At 44.7% G+C, this 13,419-nt stretch overlaps 1 protein-coding gene across 6 annotated transcripts in view; it reads right to left on the bottom strand.

Moving 5' to 3' along the window:
- Window positions 1-6,109: 6,109 nt before the first annotated feature.
- The window catches only part of TMEM100 (transmembrane protein 100), a 10,578-nt gene continuing 3,268 nt past the window's right edge, over window positions 6,110-13,419 (bottom strand). For 5 of the 6 annotated variants that reach the window (XM_006019775.3, XM_006019777.3, XM_025199197.1 and 2 more), the window contains 2 exons: window positions 13,153-13,334; window positions 6,110-7,371 (listed from right to left, as the gene is read on the bottom strand). In XM_006019775.3, coding sequence (XP_006019837.1) covers window positions 6,901-7,305 — 405 coding nt within the window. In that variant the 5' untranslated portion in view covers window positions 7,306-7,371; window positions 13,153-13,334 and the 3' untranslated portion in view covers window positions 6,110-6,900. The remainder of the gene's footprint in view (window positions 7,372-13,152; window positions 13,335-13,419) is intronic. The other variant, XM_025199200.1, reaches the window with a different exon arrangement.

The following is a 13,419-nucleotide window of genomic DNA, read 5'->3' on the forward strand; positions in this document are numbered from 1 at the left end:
GCATTGTCTGCAGGACCCCCAAAAGCGTGGGGCCCAGGGCAGTCACCCCAATTTGCCCCCTCTCCCAAGGGACGGCTCTGGGTGTCTTGAATCTATTGAGGGGTGCCTCAAGTGTAAAAAGATGGAGAACCACTGTTCTAGCCCCTTCCACAAAGGACTCTATACCTTGTTAAAAAGTACCGAGCACTGCAACTTGTGGCAGGTAAATAACATTGTCTCCAGATAAGACAGGTGAGTAGAAAAATAGCACAGGGATGTACAAAAAATCAACCTATAAATTAAATAATAAATAAAATTAAATAAATTAAAATTAATTGCAAGTATAATTGCATCTGCTACACTTCTCCTAATAATGAACTGGAGCCTGGGGCCCTAGTGAGTTCTGTACCTGTAGCTCTATCAGTCTCACACTATTAAGGTGGCACAGACCTCTCTATCCCCAGTTCTCTTTTCTGGAACATTGCTTTGGTATCTGACCCTCCCCTCCACTTGCACTGGGGCATGTCAAAGGCACCGTACCTAGTAGGCTGGATGTTTGAAATGCTGTCCGTATGGCCTCCCAGAAGGCTTAGGTCTAATTGCCCTGTTGTTAGCAAACCAGAGGGTGGCACAAGTGGTCTGTCCTTCATCTGCATGTGCTAATCTCCCATGGATGTCAATGGGAGCTACGTAGGGCAGAATATGGAGACCTGCCGCACCGATTGCAGAGGGAAGCTCTGCCTTGTAAAAGCCTGTGGCCCAGAGGTTCCTTTGCGTATTCCCCATGCACCCCACTTGCAAGCTCCATCAAGCATGGCCATTTCTCTGGCTTGGGCAACAGGCTAGATTTGCACCCTCATTTGCTTTCTGACCCTGCATGTCACATGTGCATTCACTTGCTAGGATACCAGCATCTTGAAGGGAAGAATCCCTGCACTGGAGACACTTTGCTTCTGAAGACAGAGGTCTGGGTTCTCCGCTCTCCTACACCCAGGGCTGTAAGTGGGTGCAGCTACTCCTGACTTACACTAATGGCTCTCAGAAGCAATTTATTGTGACAGTTTGAAGCCAGGTAGAAGGTAGAGCGGGGTGGCACCTTACAGTGCTTCAGAGAGACCTGAGCTTCCATAAGCAACAACCTACTGCATCGGATGCATCACTGAACTCACTGATGGACCTTGCAGCTCTACAGAGAGCCAGATATCCCTCTGCTGCTCTTCATAAAATTCCACTGTCAAAAAAAGGGTCAAAAACCATGTCTGTTTTGCAAGGAAAGCCACTAAGCAACTCTGTCCATGTCTCTGGTCAAGCCATCCAGCCTTGTTGATACCAGTCACTTTTCTCGTTTTACCCAGGGAAGCCACTACTTTAATCCACCTGTTCAATTATTTATCATGCTATGCATTTCCTGTTAATTGTCACTCATGCAAAGGCACTTCATGGTAAGGGGACACCCTAATATTTTTTAATGACCTTAAGCAAAGTGATTGACATTAGATACCAGTGTCAGATGTTCTGGTGACGCAATATGTTCTCCAAGCAGCAGGAAAGCTTCCTGCCATGATAAGTTAGAGCTATGAGAGTGCTAAAATGTGTTGTCAGCTTTCGTCTGATGCAAGCGATTTTATTATAGTGTCTGGTAACCATGGAGTGTAGCAACGCAAATACTGCCTCTAAACATCCCCTCCCATATGTATAGCCTGCTCTATTTAAAACACAATGTGCACTTTAGAAGTCCAGGGATAAGTTATGGATTTTATGAGCTCGAGCCAGGCAGGGCAGGGGAAAAAAGACTTCCCCAAGTCTGGCTGTGAGTGAAGGATGGCCTGATAAATCTAGGACCCACATGCAACCTGCAGTGGGCTGTTCCTTGCTGTACCTCTTCAAAGAGGTGTATTCAATGCAGCCCTTGTGCAAAGATGTGGTGTCAGTAGGAAGAGGGTTAAACCTGCGTTTTAGGCTCCCACTTCTCAGCAGGCAGAGGATGCTTACCATATAAATAATGATTATAAAATTATTTGACCATAAAACAATTTATTAACTTTGAAAGGGAGGCTGTCAAATAACCATTGGCAGCAGGCTTTTACTTCCAGAACCTTGTTAAAAATGTATGGTCCTCAATTACAGTCCCATGCATTCAATCCTGTCAACAGTGTGGGGTGTTTTTCATTCACTGTTGCCTCCATTTTCAAGGATTTGCTTTCTCTCTTAAATCAAGACTGGAAGCCCTCAAAAATGAGTGCATAGAAATGAGACAGCCTTACCCCGGAAGATCTGCTCACTGCAGTCCGACACCTACAGCTCCTTCTCCTCTCTTGCTCACCCTGCAGAGCAAACACAGCTTTGGGACTGCATGCCTATTCCTTCTTGGGCATCCACAACCAAGCCCTCATCCATTATTTCTGTGCAAAGCTGCTGAAAGCTCTTTGTTTGCACTGACGCTCTATCTTTAGTCCTGGAGATGTTACATGAAAAGGAAAGAACCCAGCTTGACTGTCAGATCCCTGGCTGAGCTTAATGAATTTGGGAGAACTTTAAGCATACTGGACATAAAAATATCAGTGCAAGCCAATTTAGAGATGGTTTTCAGACTAGACGAACACACATAGATAGCACGTACTTTCTTAAGGCCAGACTGTGCCCAGCATGCAGTTGGAATATACTTGTGACAGCAGAGAGGGCTTTTCCCCTGGGGCGATGCAGTTCTGTTATGCCCCCAATGCCAGGTTGTGGCTTAGAGGCACCATTCAGCCCCTAATACAAAATGACAAGTTAATCCACAGTGCTTTCCACGTAATGTACAACGCCGCTGCATGCCGATACCTGATATCACTATGATTGCCGCGCTGACTGTGCACATTGCAGGGACCACAGCCAGTCATTTCACTGATCTGAAAATACAGCTCGCTCAAGTGAGCCCACAGCCACATCATGCACGGCTTCCCCATCCGCACCCCCAACTTTTCATGGCAGCCGATGGAAAGTGGCATTGGTTAGCACCCTGCAGAGAAACACAGGCGTATGCCCCACTTACTTCCATCTGACTTTAATGGCATGCTTCAGGTTGAAATTCAGCTGGGATCTTAATCCCAGGTTTTATTGATCAAAGATACTTAGAACACCTGACTTGGACTGATGTTCTAGATCGGACGTTCTAGCTTTGCCAACGTCAGGTGTTGAACTCCAATGAATATAAAAGGAAAGTCACAGAACTGAGAGCAGAGGTCAATCACAGTAGAGCCAGCAAACGAACTGGGACCTCACATAATCCATAGTTTCATAGTTTCATAGTTTCAGGGTCGGAAGGGACCTAATAGATCTTCTAGCCCGACCCCCCGCCAGGGCGGGAGAACAACCCAAAAACACAAACAAAACCACTCACCCTAAAAACAAAAACGGGACTCAAATGAGTCCAGCCAGGTAAGTATCCAGCCTCTTCTTAAAGATCCCCAGGGTAGGGGCCAGCACCACCTCCCTTGGAAGTTGGTTCCAGCTCCTAGCCACCCTAACTGTGAAGTAGTTTTTTCTCTTGTGGAGGCTGAATAGGTTCAAGTCCCGCAGTCTCTCACTGTAGGGTCTGCCCTGTTGTCCCCGGATCATGCGGGTGGCCCTCCTCTGGACCCTCTCCATGTTGTCCACATCCCTCCTGAAATGGGGCGCACAGAACTGGACACAATACTCCAGCTGCGGCCTGACCAGCGTCGCATAGAGGGGGAGGATCACCTCCCTGGCTCTACTCGAGATGCACCTGTGGATGCACGACAAGGTCCGGTTAGCCCTGCCAACCATGACCTCGCATTGTCGGCCCATGTTCATCTTGGAGTCAATAATGACACCAAGATCCCTTTCCGCCTCCGTGCTCTCAAGTAGGGAGTTCCCCATCGTATAAGTGTGCTGCTGGTTCCTACTACCCAAGTGCAGCACCCTGCACTTGTCCGTATTGAAACGCATCCTGTTCCTGTCTGCCCACCCCTGTAACCTATCCAGATCCTTCTGCAATCTCTCTCTCCCTGCTAGCGTGCTCACCTCCCCCCAAATTTTGGTGTCATCAGCGAATTTAAACAGGTTGCTCTCCACCCCAACATCAAGATCGCTGATGAAGACATTGAACAGCGCAGGGCCCAGGACCGAGCCCTGAGGGACTCCACTACCCACCTCCCCCCAAGTCGAATATGATCCATCCACCACCACCCTCTGAGTGCGACCCTTCAGCCAATCTGCAATCCATCTGACCGTGTAGGCATCTATGCCACAGTCGCCTAGTTTACTAATTAGGATGGGGTGAGAGACGGTGTCAAAGGCCTTGCTGAAGTCCAGAAAGACTACATCCACCGCGACACCTGCATCCATGGCCTTTGTGACCTGATCATAAAAGGCAATCAGGTTGGTCTGACATGATCTCCCCCTAATAAATCCATGCTGATTGCCCCTGAGCATCATCTCGGATGCCGGCCCATCACAAATGTGCTCCTTGATGATCTTCTCAAAGAGCTTCCCCAGGATTGAGGTAAGACTGACGGGCCTATAATTGCCCGGGTCCTCCCTTTTCCCTTTCTTGAAGATGGGGACCACATTAGCTACCTTCCAATCGTCTGGCACCTGGCCCAAGCACCACGATCGCTCGTAGAGCCGTGCCAGGGGCCCTGCAATAACCCCAGCCAGCTCCCTCAGCACCCTGGGGTGGAGAGCATCCGGACCCGCTGACTTGAACGCGTCCAGCCCCTCCAGAAGCTCTCTAACCCGGTCCTCCCCAACCTGAGGTCTGAAGGCGATCCCCTCGCGTCCGGCTTCTATCCATGAAAATATCTCTGCTCTTACATACGAACAGTTGAGATTAAGATTTTTTTTTTAACTGTAAACTCATTTTTCTTCCCTTCATCCTGGCAAAACATTCAGAACAGAAGTCAGAATCAAGAGCAGGTAAGAATAAATTGTAAGTGCCCCAAGGAAACAATAAGGACTAGATTTTATCTCCTTCACCAACAAATAACTCCATCACCATGTGGGTTGCAGCTTGCCCTGTTTACTTCCATAGAGCAACTAACTGAGTAAGCCGAGACTTACTCAGGTGGCTCAACAGGTGATCGTGCTAACGGAGTCAGAAATAGAAGGGCTTGCTACACAAGCATTTTAAGATCAATTGATCTCCAGGCATATTTGATAGGGCTGGACAAAAAAAGGAGTAAGAGAAAAAATAATCACAAAAAATGCAGATGCATTTTGTGTTCGCGGGAGGCTGGCCCAGTTCTGCATGTTGTCCATCCCAACCTTTCAACAGGGGCCTGATACAAATCCCTTCCCAGTCAAAAATTTCCATTGATTTCCAAGGAGTTTCTGGATCTGCTGAATTCAGTACAGGGTCAGGCCTTGCAGGGATTTAAAAATAAAATTTGCAGGCCCCAAATCTTAAAAACCTTCAGCTGATCCTTACATCATGTCCTCTTCAGGACAGCTTGACTGTGTGTCTCTGTGCAATTTTGAAGAGTGTGCCTTGGGAAATGAGGCCATATCTTGTCTATCGTATTTTCTAAGTTTTGTCTGTACAACTTTCAGAAATAGAAACTTCCTCTTTGCGAACATCCTCCAACTCTTCAGCAATTCAAGATACTAGAAAAAGGATACTTAAAAAAAAAATTCTGGGTCCCACTAGACATACAGTCTAAGGCACAGTACTGTGCAGATCCAATAATATCAGTATATCTACTTGTAGGCATTAACATATAACCGATGGCAAATGTTTGCACTGTGGTGTTAAACAGATCAATAATTATATTCTGCTCAAGTGATCTCACCTTCATGCTCAAATGATGTTATTCTTATGAATGACCCTATCAATCATTCATCATTCACCACCTAAATTGGCTTGCTCATCCAGTTGAACATCTGTCTGCCTTAACGGTTCTCCAGTACATCAATATTTAACAAGGATGTGAAAACAATAGGGCACCAAATCAAATACATGGTCTCAATATGCAGCACAGGTAGGCCAAGTTGTGCATTTGCAAATGCTATTGCTCAATAAAGGAATATCCTAAGAAGCTTGTAAAGCACCATATGTGAAGTAAAAAGAATTGGAGTTGAAATTGTCCAGATGACAATGAACAATACCAGAATTTCTAAAGCTCTAGCAGCACTGAATGTTTATTATTTTAATGAAATATACAACTTTTTTTATATCAAAATCCTCAAAAGTGCTAAATCCAACCACTTTAATTTACAAAAAGAAAGTCTCACTTTTTTTAAGCTATACTCATACCTTGTTATTTATGTTGGACAAATATTATGAATAGCTACCTACATCTAGTCAATAGTAAAACAAGTTAATATTACTGTCTGTTTAAAAGAGAAAAAAAAAGTACCACAGATAAAAATCACTGGAACAAACTCAAAATATGTCCCGAGATCCAAGAATCAGTTTATGAAGCAATCACAGTTTTTGTTTGCTTGTTTGTTGTTTCAGGGAACAATATAAATCAAAGGCAATCTGGCCAGATGTATGATGGTAATCTGTTCAACTGCTACAGCTCCTCTCTCAGTCCACCCCTCACAAGCATGCATTATTTTTAAGCAGGTTTTGTCCCATCAGGTCAGTTCAGATTGTTTTCTTCATTTTAACAGGGCCCCGCTTTCTCCCCTATCCTCAGAGCGCTGACTACAGCTCTGGACTGCCGTTACGATGAAATCATTTTCCATGAATTGGTTGGGGGGGGGTGGAGAAGAGAATTTTTTTCTTTCCCTGTCTTGGCAAGAAATATCATTCAGTCATATCAACCACCAATTCCAGAGATGCTCCTAGAGTCTCTCTCTCAATCCATCCCATCTACTTCCATTGTGAAGAATAATCCTTCAGACCAACTCATGAATAAATAGTCAGACAGACACACAAGAGATCTCTCCTCTCCAGGATTTTCCTGGTCGTCTTTAACCGAACAAGGTTCTCTGATTCGCCACAAGTGCCGTTTGACTCTCCCGTCTCTTTGCTTTCTTATTTCTTTGCCTGACTTTCCAGCACACGGCACTAGAAGCCAGGAGAAGCAGTCCTGAGGACAAAAGGACCAGTCCAAACACCGAGATGACGGATCCATGGGAATTGAAGCTGTATGCCACGATGGTGACCACCACCCCTGCTATAAGGATGACCACCCCAAAGGGGATAGTGCACCGGTAGCAAGAGAGCTCTGCCCCTCCCGTTGCTGCTGTCAGCTGGCATTCGCTGACCAAGGGGACCGTGGTTACCACGCATTCATTGTTATTGCTCTTCTCCATTGTGACGGGTTCAGGGTACTTGGGAGCTCTCAGCAGCTCTTTAATGGGCTCGTTTGTCATCTTCTATTTCTTGTCTTCCTTAGTGAGCTCTTACTCTAGGCCAAGTTCTGCTGAAAAGGCCTCCTGCTGCGGAAAGAAGATGCATGTATTCAAGTGACAAGTAGTTAATGATTAATTAACCATGTTCCAGCCAGGCTTACACGTCCACAGGATTAGGCATTGTGCAAACACAGGTCCTTACCTGGCAAGGATTCATCCTTGGCCTTAGTTTTAAACACACACATCATCCTGCTTATTGCTGTGATTTAGAATCAATTTTCATGGACTTATGTTTGATGTTAAGTTTATCTACACATTTGCACAGACCCTGACTCACAGAGCTATGAAAACACTCTGGTTTTGCTTGCATGCCACAGTAAAAAAGGTGTAGAAAGATACAGCCATATTTTAATATATTGGCATTGCTATAGTGCTCACCTGTACTAACCATATTTAGACCCAAGTCCTGCAAAGATTTAAGCATGTGTTTAACATAAGGCTTGTGGTAATCCCATGGACTAGTGACCTGCCTATGTACAGCGAAGCATCTATTTAAACTCTGGTAGGCCTAGTGTTTCTAATGAAGAGGAAAAGTTGAATGAATCTCACCCAAAATAGAGGCAGCATCAAGATTTCTTTTAAAATTAAAATACAAAATAGCAAATAGTAAAACAACAACTTGATGTTCCAATGTTTTTTGTCATCCAATTCTTTATAATTAACTGTATTTAATAAATAGGGAAGAATGGATACAAAATCCAGGGAGCTCTTTACAATCTGATCTGTGCAATATTTAGAAAGGCTTTATAAACCATGAGATTTCACATCCTTTTTTTTTTTTTCCATACTGTTTTCTTTCAGATCTTTGTCCTCCCCTACTACATAATAAATAGCTTATCACCATCCAGATGAGCAGATGTCATCAGGGAATATACCAGCTGAGCAACACCAAGTATTTATCTGTAGTTTCATAACACTGAGCATTGAAGCTTGCATAACTGCATGTGACACACATATCTCTTGGGAGGTGACATGTATGTTGGCTACAAGAATCACTTTTGATCACAGCTTCTTTGACAGCACATTGTTGTGAGCACAAGAAATGTCGGCTTCAACCCCCGATGCTCAGAGCCAACTGGACCTCACATACCGACCGGACTTGAAATCAGTTCAGAGTGGTACTGCTTCTCTCAGGTGGCCTCTCTGGTTTTAATGTAGTTATTGTCAGCATGCCTGGGAAGTGGGACAGCACTTCACTGAGGTTTTACAGGGAAGAGAAGCACAGGGAGACTAAGGAGAGCAGACAGAAGTGCAGCTCCCTGCTGTACCTGTGAACACTTTTCAGGAAGCGTTCTGGGTTACAACAACCCCCCGGGACCAAACAGAAGTTCACGGTTGGTTCCAGAGGGAAGGGGTATCTAGCTGCTGGCTGCAGCCTGCAGTTGATTTCCCCTAGTACCAGCCCCTCCTCCCTCCCAGTTCAGAATGGGAAGCCGCAAAGGGAGCTCTTCTAAAGGTCCGCCAGCCAGTGCTGAAGGGTGGGATGGGTGAATTGGGGACCCCACCTCAGAGCTCAGAGGAGACTCCAATATACCTGCCCCCACCCTCCAGCTGGCGCTGAAAAAACCCCAAACAGAACTCCCTCTGCTTCCTTTCCCCCTTCCCTTTCTGAAAACTGCTTGGATGCCAGCAAAAGTGAGTTGCATTTGTGGCAAAGAAGATAACTGAAACCCAAGGGCTCTAACTGATAGGCCTTCTTCCCCACATGAGGCAAGAACACACTCATTGGAGGCAGAATCTAGCCCGGAGGCATCAAGGCTGATACTTTCAAACCTGCATAAGGAACCTAGATATTAATTCCCATTAATTTTAAACACATCTCTGAGTAACCTCAGCTTGAAAATATCCACAGTGTAAATAAATGCAAAGGTTTGACCAAAAACTCATGCATCTTTAATGGTCTTTATACCAATTTCAATTTTCAGTCTTCTTTTAGAAGCTAAATTTGAAGCTGTTAATTTGGAGATGAAACATCTCACTTGGTATTTTAACTTTTTTTTTATTTGGATGATCACCCATTATTCCTAGTTTATAGGTCTACTTATCCTAGGCTTTCCCACTGTAGACTACTCAGAGAGCATGTCTACATATTCATCAGTGTGCCTTTGCTACTGTGTATTAAGTTTAGTATCTCTAATATGAGGTGCTAGATAAAGGCGCACTAGCTGTGCTAATGCACACTAGCAAAAGCGAACATTTTTTGTGACACTTAATGCACAGTAGACTAATTCTGCTGTGCATTAGCATGGTTTTTGCTGTGACATACTGATGCACAGTAGAACAGTCCACTGTGCATTAAGACATCTTATATAGATGCACCCACAGTAAAGTTAAATTTGCCTGGAAATATTAGCAAGTTCATACACATTGTATCTGGGTTTTTTGAAAAATTTAATGGGCCTCAGGCTTCCAAATCCCATTGCGTTACAATGGAAATTGGGCATTCAATTCCCTCAGGTCCCATTACAAGTCCTAGCCTGTGAACAGGAACTCTTTTCCTTGTTTCTGGTTTGCCCAGTGCTGAAGGACTCCAATCCTTAGTGAAATAGTGAGGATTAGTGTAGAGCGATTATGATTAACAACAGCTCATAAGGTGCCTATATCTGTAGAACTGAAGCGTCAGGAAAGACAAATTGCTGCTTGTATTTCAATCCAGTCTAACTCTTCCCAGAATCCCTCCTCTTTGACACCTCTGAATTGCCACCCAGGGAGCCCATCAGTATTCTACTGCCGATACTAACTGAACAGTCTTTCAAGTCAATCTAGAAAAAGGTGTTTGGATTGGATGTTTCTATATACTCCACAGGCAAATGCAGCATGGAGCTGGCCTCCTCTGTAATCCTGCCTTATCTGCCTACTGGGGTTTCAATACATCTGGGCTGGGATTTATTTTAAAAGGACCTATGAGATTAAGGTGAAATGCAAACTGTCATAGGCTCTTGTAAAAACTCTGTTTAATATTATTAAACTGCCCAGCAGCCTTTAGTGGGAGACCATCAACTCACTACCCAGTCAGTTTAATGAAATAATGGTTTCAGGACCTACACATGTCCTTAGGGTCTCTTCCCTGCCATTTTTTGTGGTTTTATTTATGTTCTCCTGTTTCAATTACAATGTGGCTCACTCACCCCTTCACAGTCTGTGGAGTTCCACTAAAATCCATGGGGCTATATACAGGCACCTGTTTTCATGAAGACTATTTCAGGACTGGGATCCAACTGACCATGTAAGGATGAGTTTTACTAGACAGCAGTTGGGGCTGCCAAGGATCCCATGGGAGTTAAGTGAAAGCTGATCACTTGACTTCTTTAAGCTCCTTTGCCAATCTCAGGCAAATGCCAGGAATGGAGAAATTAGTGTTCCTCTCTCTAAATAACAGAAATGTCCGCGTGTTACTACTGACCCTGCAAAATCTCTGCTCTTGCAGGTTATAGGAGAAGAGAACTTGGCTCATGCAAGATACGTATTAACAAATACTCACAGAGGAGTAATTTTTATGCTGCAGCTATTCCTTTAAGGTTTGAAAAATATGTATATTTGGGGACACATTTACCCAAGATACATTTGCAGGCGTCACTAGGGGGTTAGCCGTCTGCTACTCTCATTCTGCTTCTCCTTCCTCTACATTCACACTCTTGTTGCTAACAGTATGATGGAGAGCATCGCTAACGGTATGACGGAGAGCACTCTGTTACAGCTCTGGATATCGTGTATGACTATACGACTTCCTGTGTTCTCTTAAAGACTTTTGAGAGATGCTACTTGCACATCAGGTTACACGTGGGATTACATGGAAGAATTGTGAAGAGCTTAGGCATAAATTTCTTAAATTCCAAGGAGGAAAGGCAAGTTCAGATGGAGGTTCTGCCTTGGCCAACCTCAGTTCAAAGCCTTGAAGAGCCTTACAATAAAGCATTGGGAATAACCATTTACACAGCCATGTATTGTTGTTACGCAGCATACTTGATCCCCCACGGTGCTTAGCAACTCCTGGAAATACCAGGCTCCTTCAATTCCCACTGACAACAACAAGAGCTGGTAGACATTCGGTTTGTTCACAGGAAGGCACAGGACTCCAGTCTTAGATAATAAAAGACAACAGCATTGTAGGTACACCATTGCTGTAGATGCTGTTCATCAACCAGCTCTGGAGACACTCTAGATATTGTTGCTCTGTCCTTAGAACGTTAAACCATGATTTAACACCTGCCACTGTTGAAAGAAGCCAGGAGAACTACGGGTAGGGCTAGAAGACCAATGGTATATCTTTTTTTGACTGGAAGTGGGGCCTGATTCTCCATTGCTCTGCCCTTCTTGCAGTGATGTGCATGGACAAAAAGTTGTGAAACTTCTGAATCACAAAGGTGCCATGGTGTACCCACTTCATACCCCTGGAAGCCACTGCAAAGGTGCAGGGCAGGGGGAGTTTGCCTCATCATACCATCTTTTAGCTCTAGTCACTGTACTAGAACCTTTAATTTTACTTGAACACAACTTCTGCCTTAGATCCTCTCAGCATGTTTTTTAAAAGTGAAATGACTTCCCAATGTAATGTTGAAGTGTTTATTTTTACCAGGTGCACCATAACAGCTGGGAATTTAGCCAAAGCCCACAGAAGAGTAGGAAATCTCCCAATGACTTGAAGGCACTTTGGATCATAGTTTCATAGTTTCTAGGGTCGGAAGGGACCTGGGCAGATCATCTAGTCCGCCCCCCTGCCATGGCAGGAAAGAGTACTGGGGTCAAACGACCCCAGCAAGATGGTCATCTAACCTCCTCTTAAAAACCCCCAGGGTGGGAGCCTGCACCACCTCACTTGGAAGCTGGTTCCAGACCCTAGCCGCCCTGACCGTGAAGTAGCGCCTCCTGATGTCCAACTTAAACCTTCCCTCCGCCAGCTTGTGACCGTTATTCCTGGTCACTCCTGGCGGCGCTCGGGGGAACAGGGACTCCCCCAGTGCCTGTTGATCCCCCCTGACTAGTTTATAGCAGGCCACAAGATCCCCCCTCAGCCTTCTCTTGTGGAGGCTGAACAGGTTCAGCCTGGATCCAGCCTGGATCAGGCCTATAATGTACTTCTTCATTTTAAAAGCATTTAATATGCATTTCCTTCAATGGTCTATTCCTGCCCGTTATAAGAATCCTGGCTCTTCTGCTTCCATTCTGGTCCCGTATAAGCCTTCTTTTTAAGCAGCACATCACATGGGTGCTTCACATGGGGCTTGACAATGTCAGAAGAGATATATTCATGTTCAAAATAACAAAGCATGAACAAGCCTACAGTATATCAAAGGTCACCTCCAGATAGAACCTGACTTCATAGCCAATGGCAAAACTCCCACAGACTTCAGAGGGGCAGCATATTTGTCTACAGCGGGATATAAGTGGACAAACGGTCATTTTAAACAAATAAACTCAGCTAAGTCAAATAAACAGAGGCTATTGAAAGCACGTGTGTGTTCAGTGTATGCATCCCTGGAAAGTACAAGGCCAGATCCTCAGCCTTTGTACTTTCATGCAGCAGAGTAATACCAGAGCTGACTGATACCAGCTCGGGGTTTTAGAGCAGGAAACTCTACTCACAATACTCTAGCAAGACTAACGGGACCATCGGTTTACTCCTTGTGAATAGGAAATTCTTTGCTTTGAGAGGACTTTCCTAAGTGGCTGTTTTCTCTTAAAAGGGTGGAGTGTTTTAGTGGCAATTGTAACAGATAAAGCTGTAAGGAATGTTTTACCTCTGAATACACAGCACCTATGACTAAGAGTAAAATCAGATATACTAAAAAGTTCTGCATATGCACCTACCATGTCCATGTGAGATCCATCATAACAAGTCACTTGGCTCAGTAACTGGGTGGAGGGGAAGTATATGTTTAAAACGTCTCCTTGGTCAAAGTCAGGCAGCAGCTCGGGCAACTCCAGCCTTTGAAGTGTCGGTTGTTGCTTGGATGAAGAAATGGAGGTGACACCGCTCTAGCGTGGAGGTTCTGTAAGAAAGGAATTTGGGTAAATTTGGCTCCTTAACAACAAAGCTTCTTCATGAAAATTGGTCTCAGCTGTATAAGCATTCCT

This window comes from Alligator sinensis, unplaced genomic scaffold (assembly GCF_000455745.1).
Source record: "Alligator sinensis unplaced genomic scaffold, ASM45574v1 scaffold876_1, whole genome shotgun sequence".
Lineage (NCBI taxonomy): Eukaryota > Metazoa > Chordata > Crocodylia > Alligatoridae > Alligator > Alligator sinensis.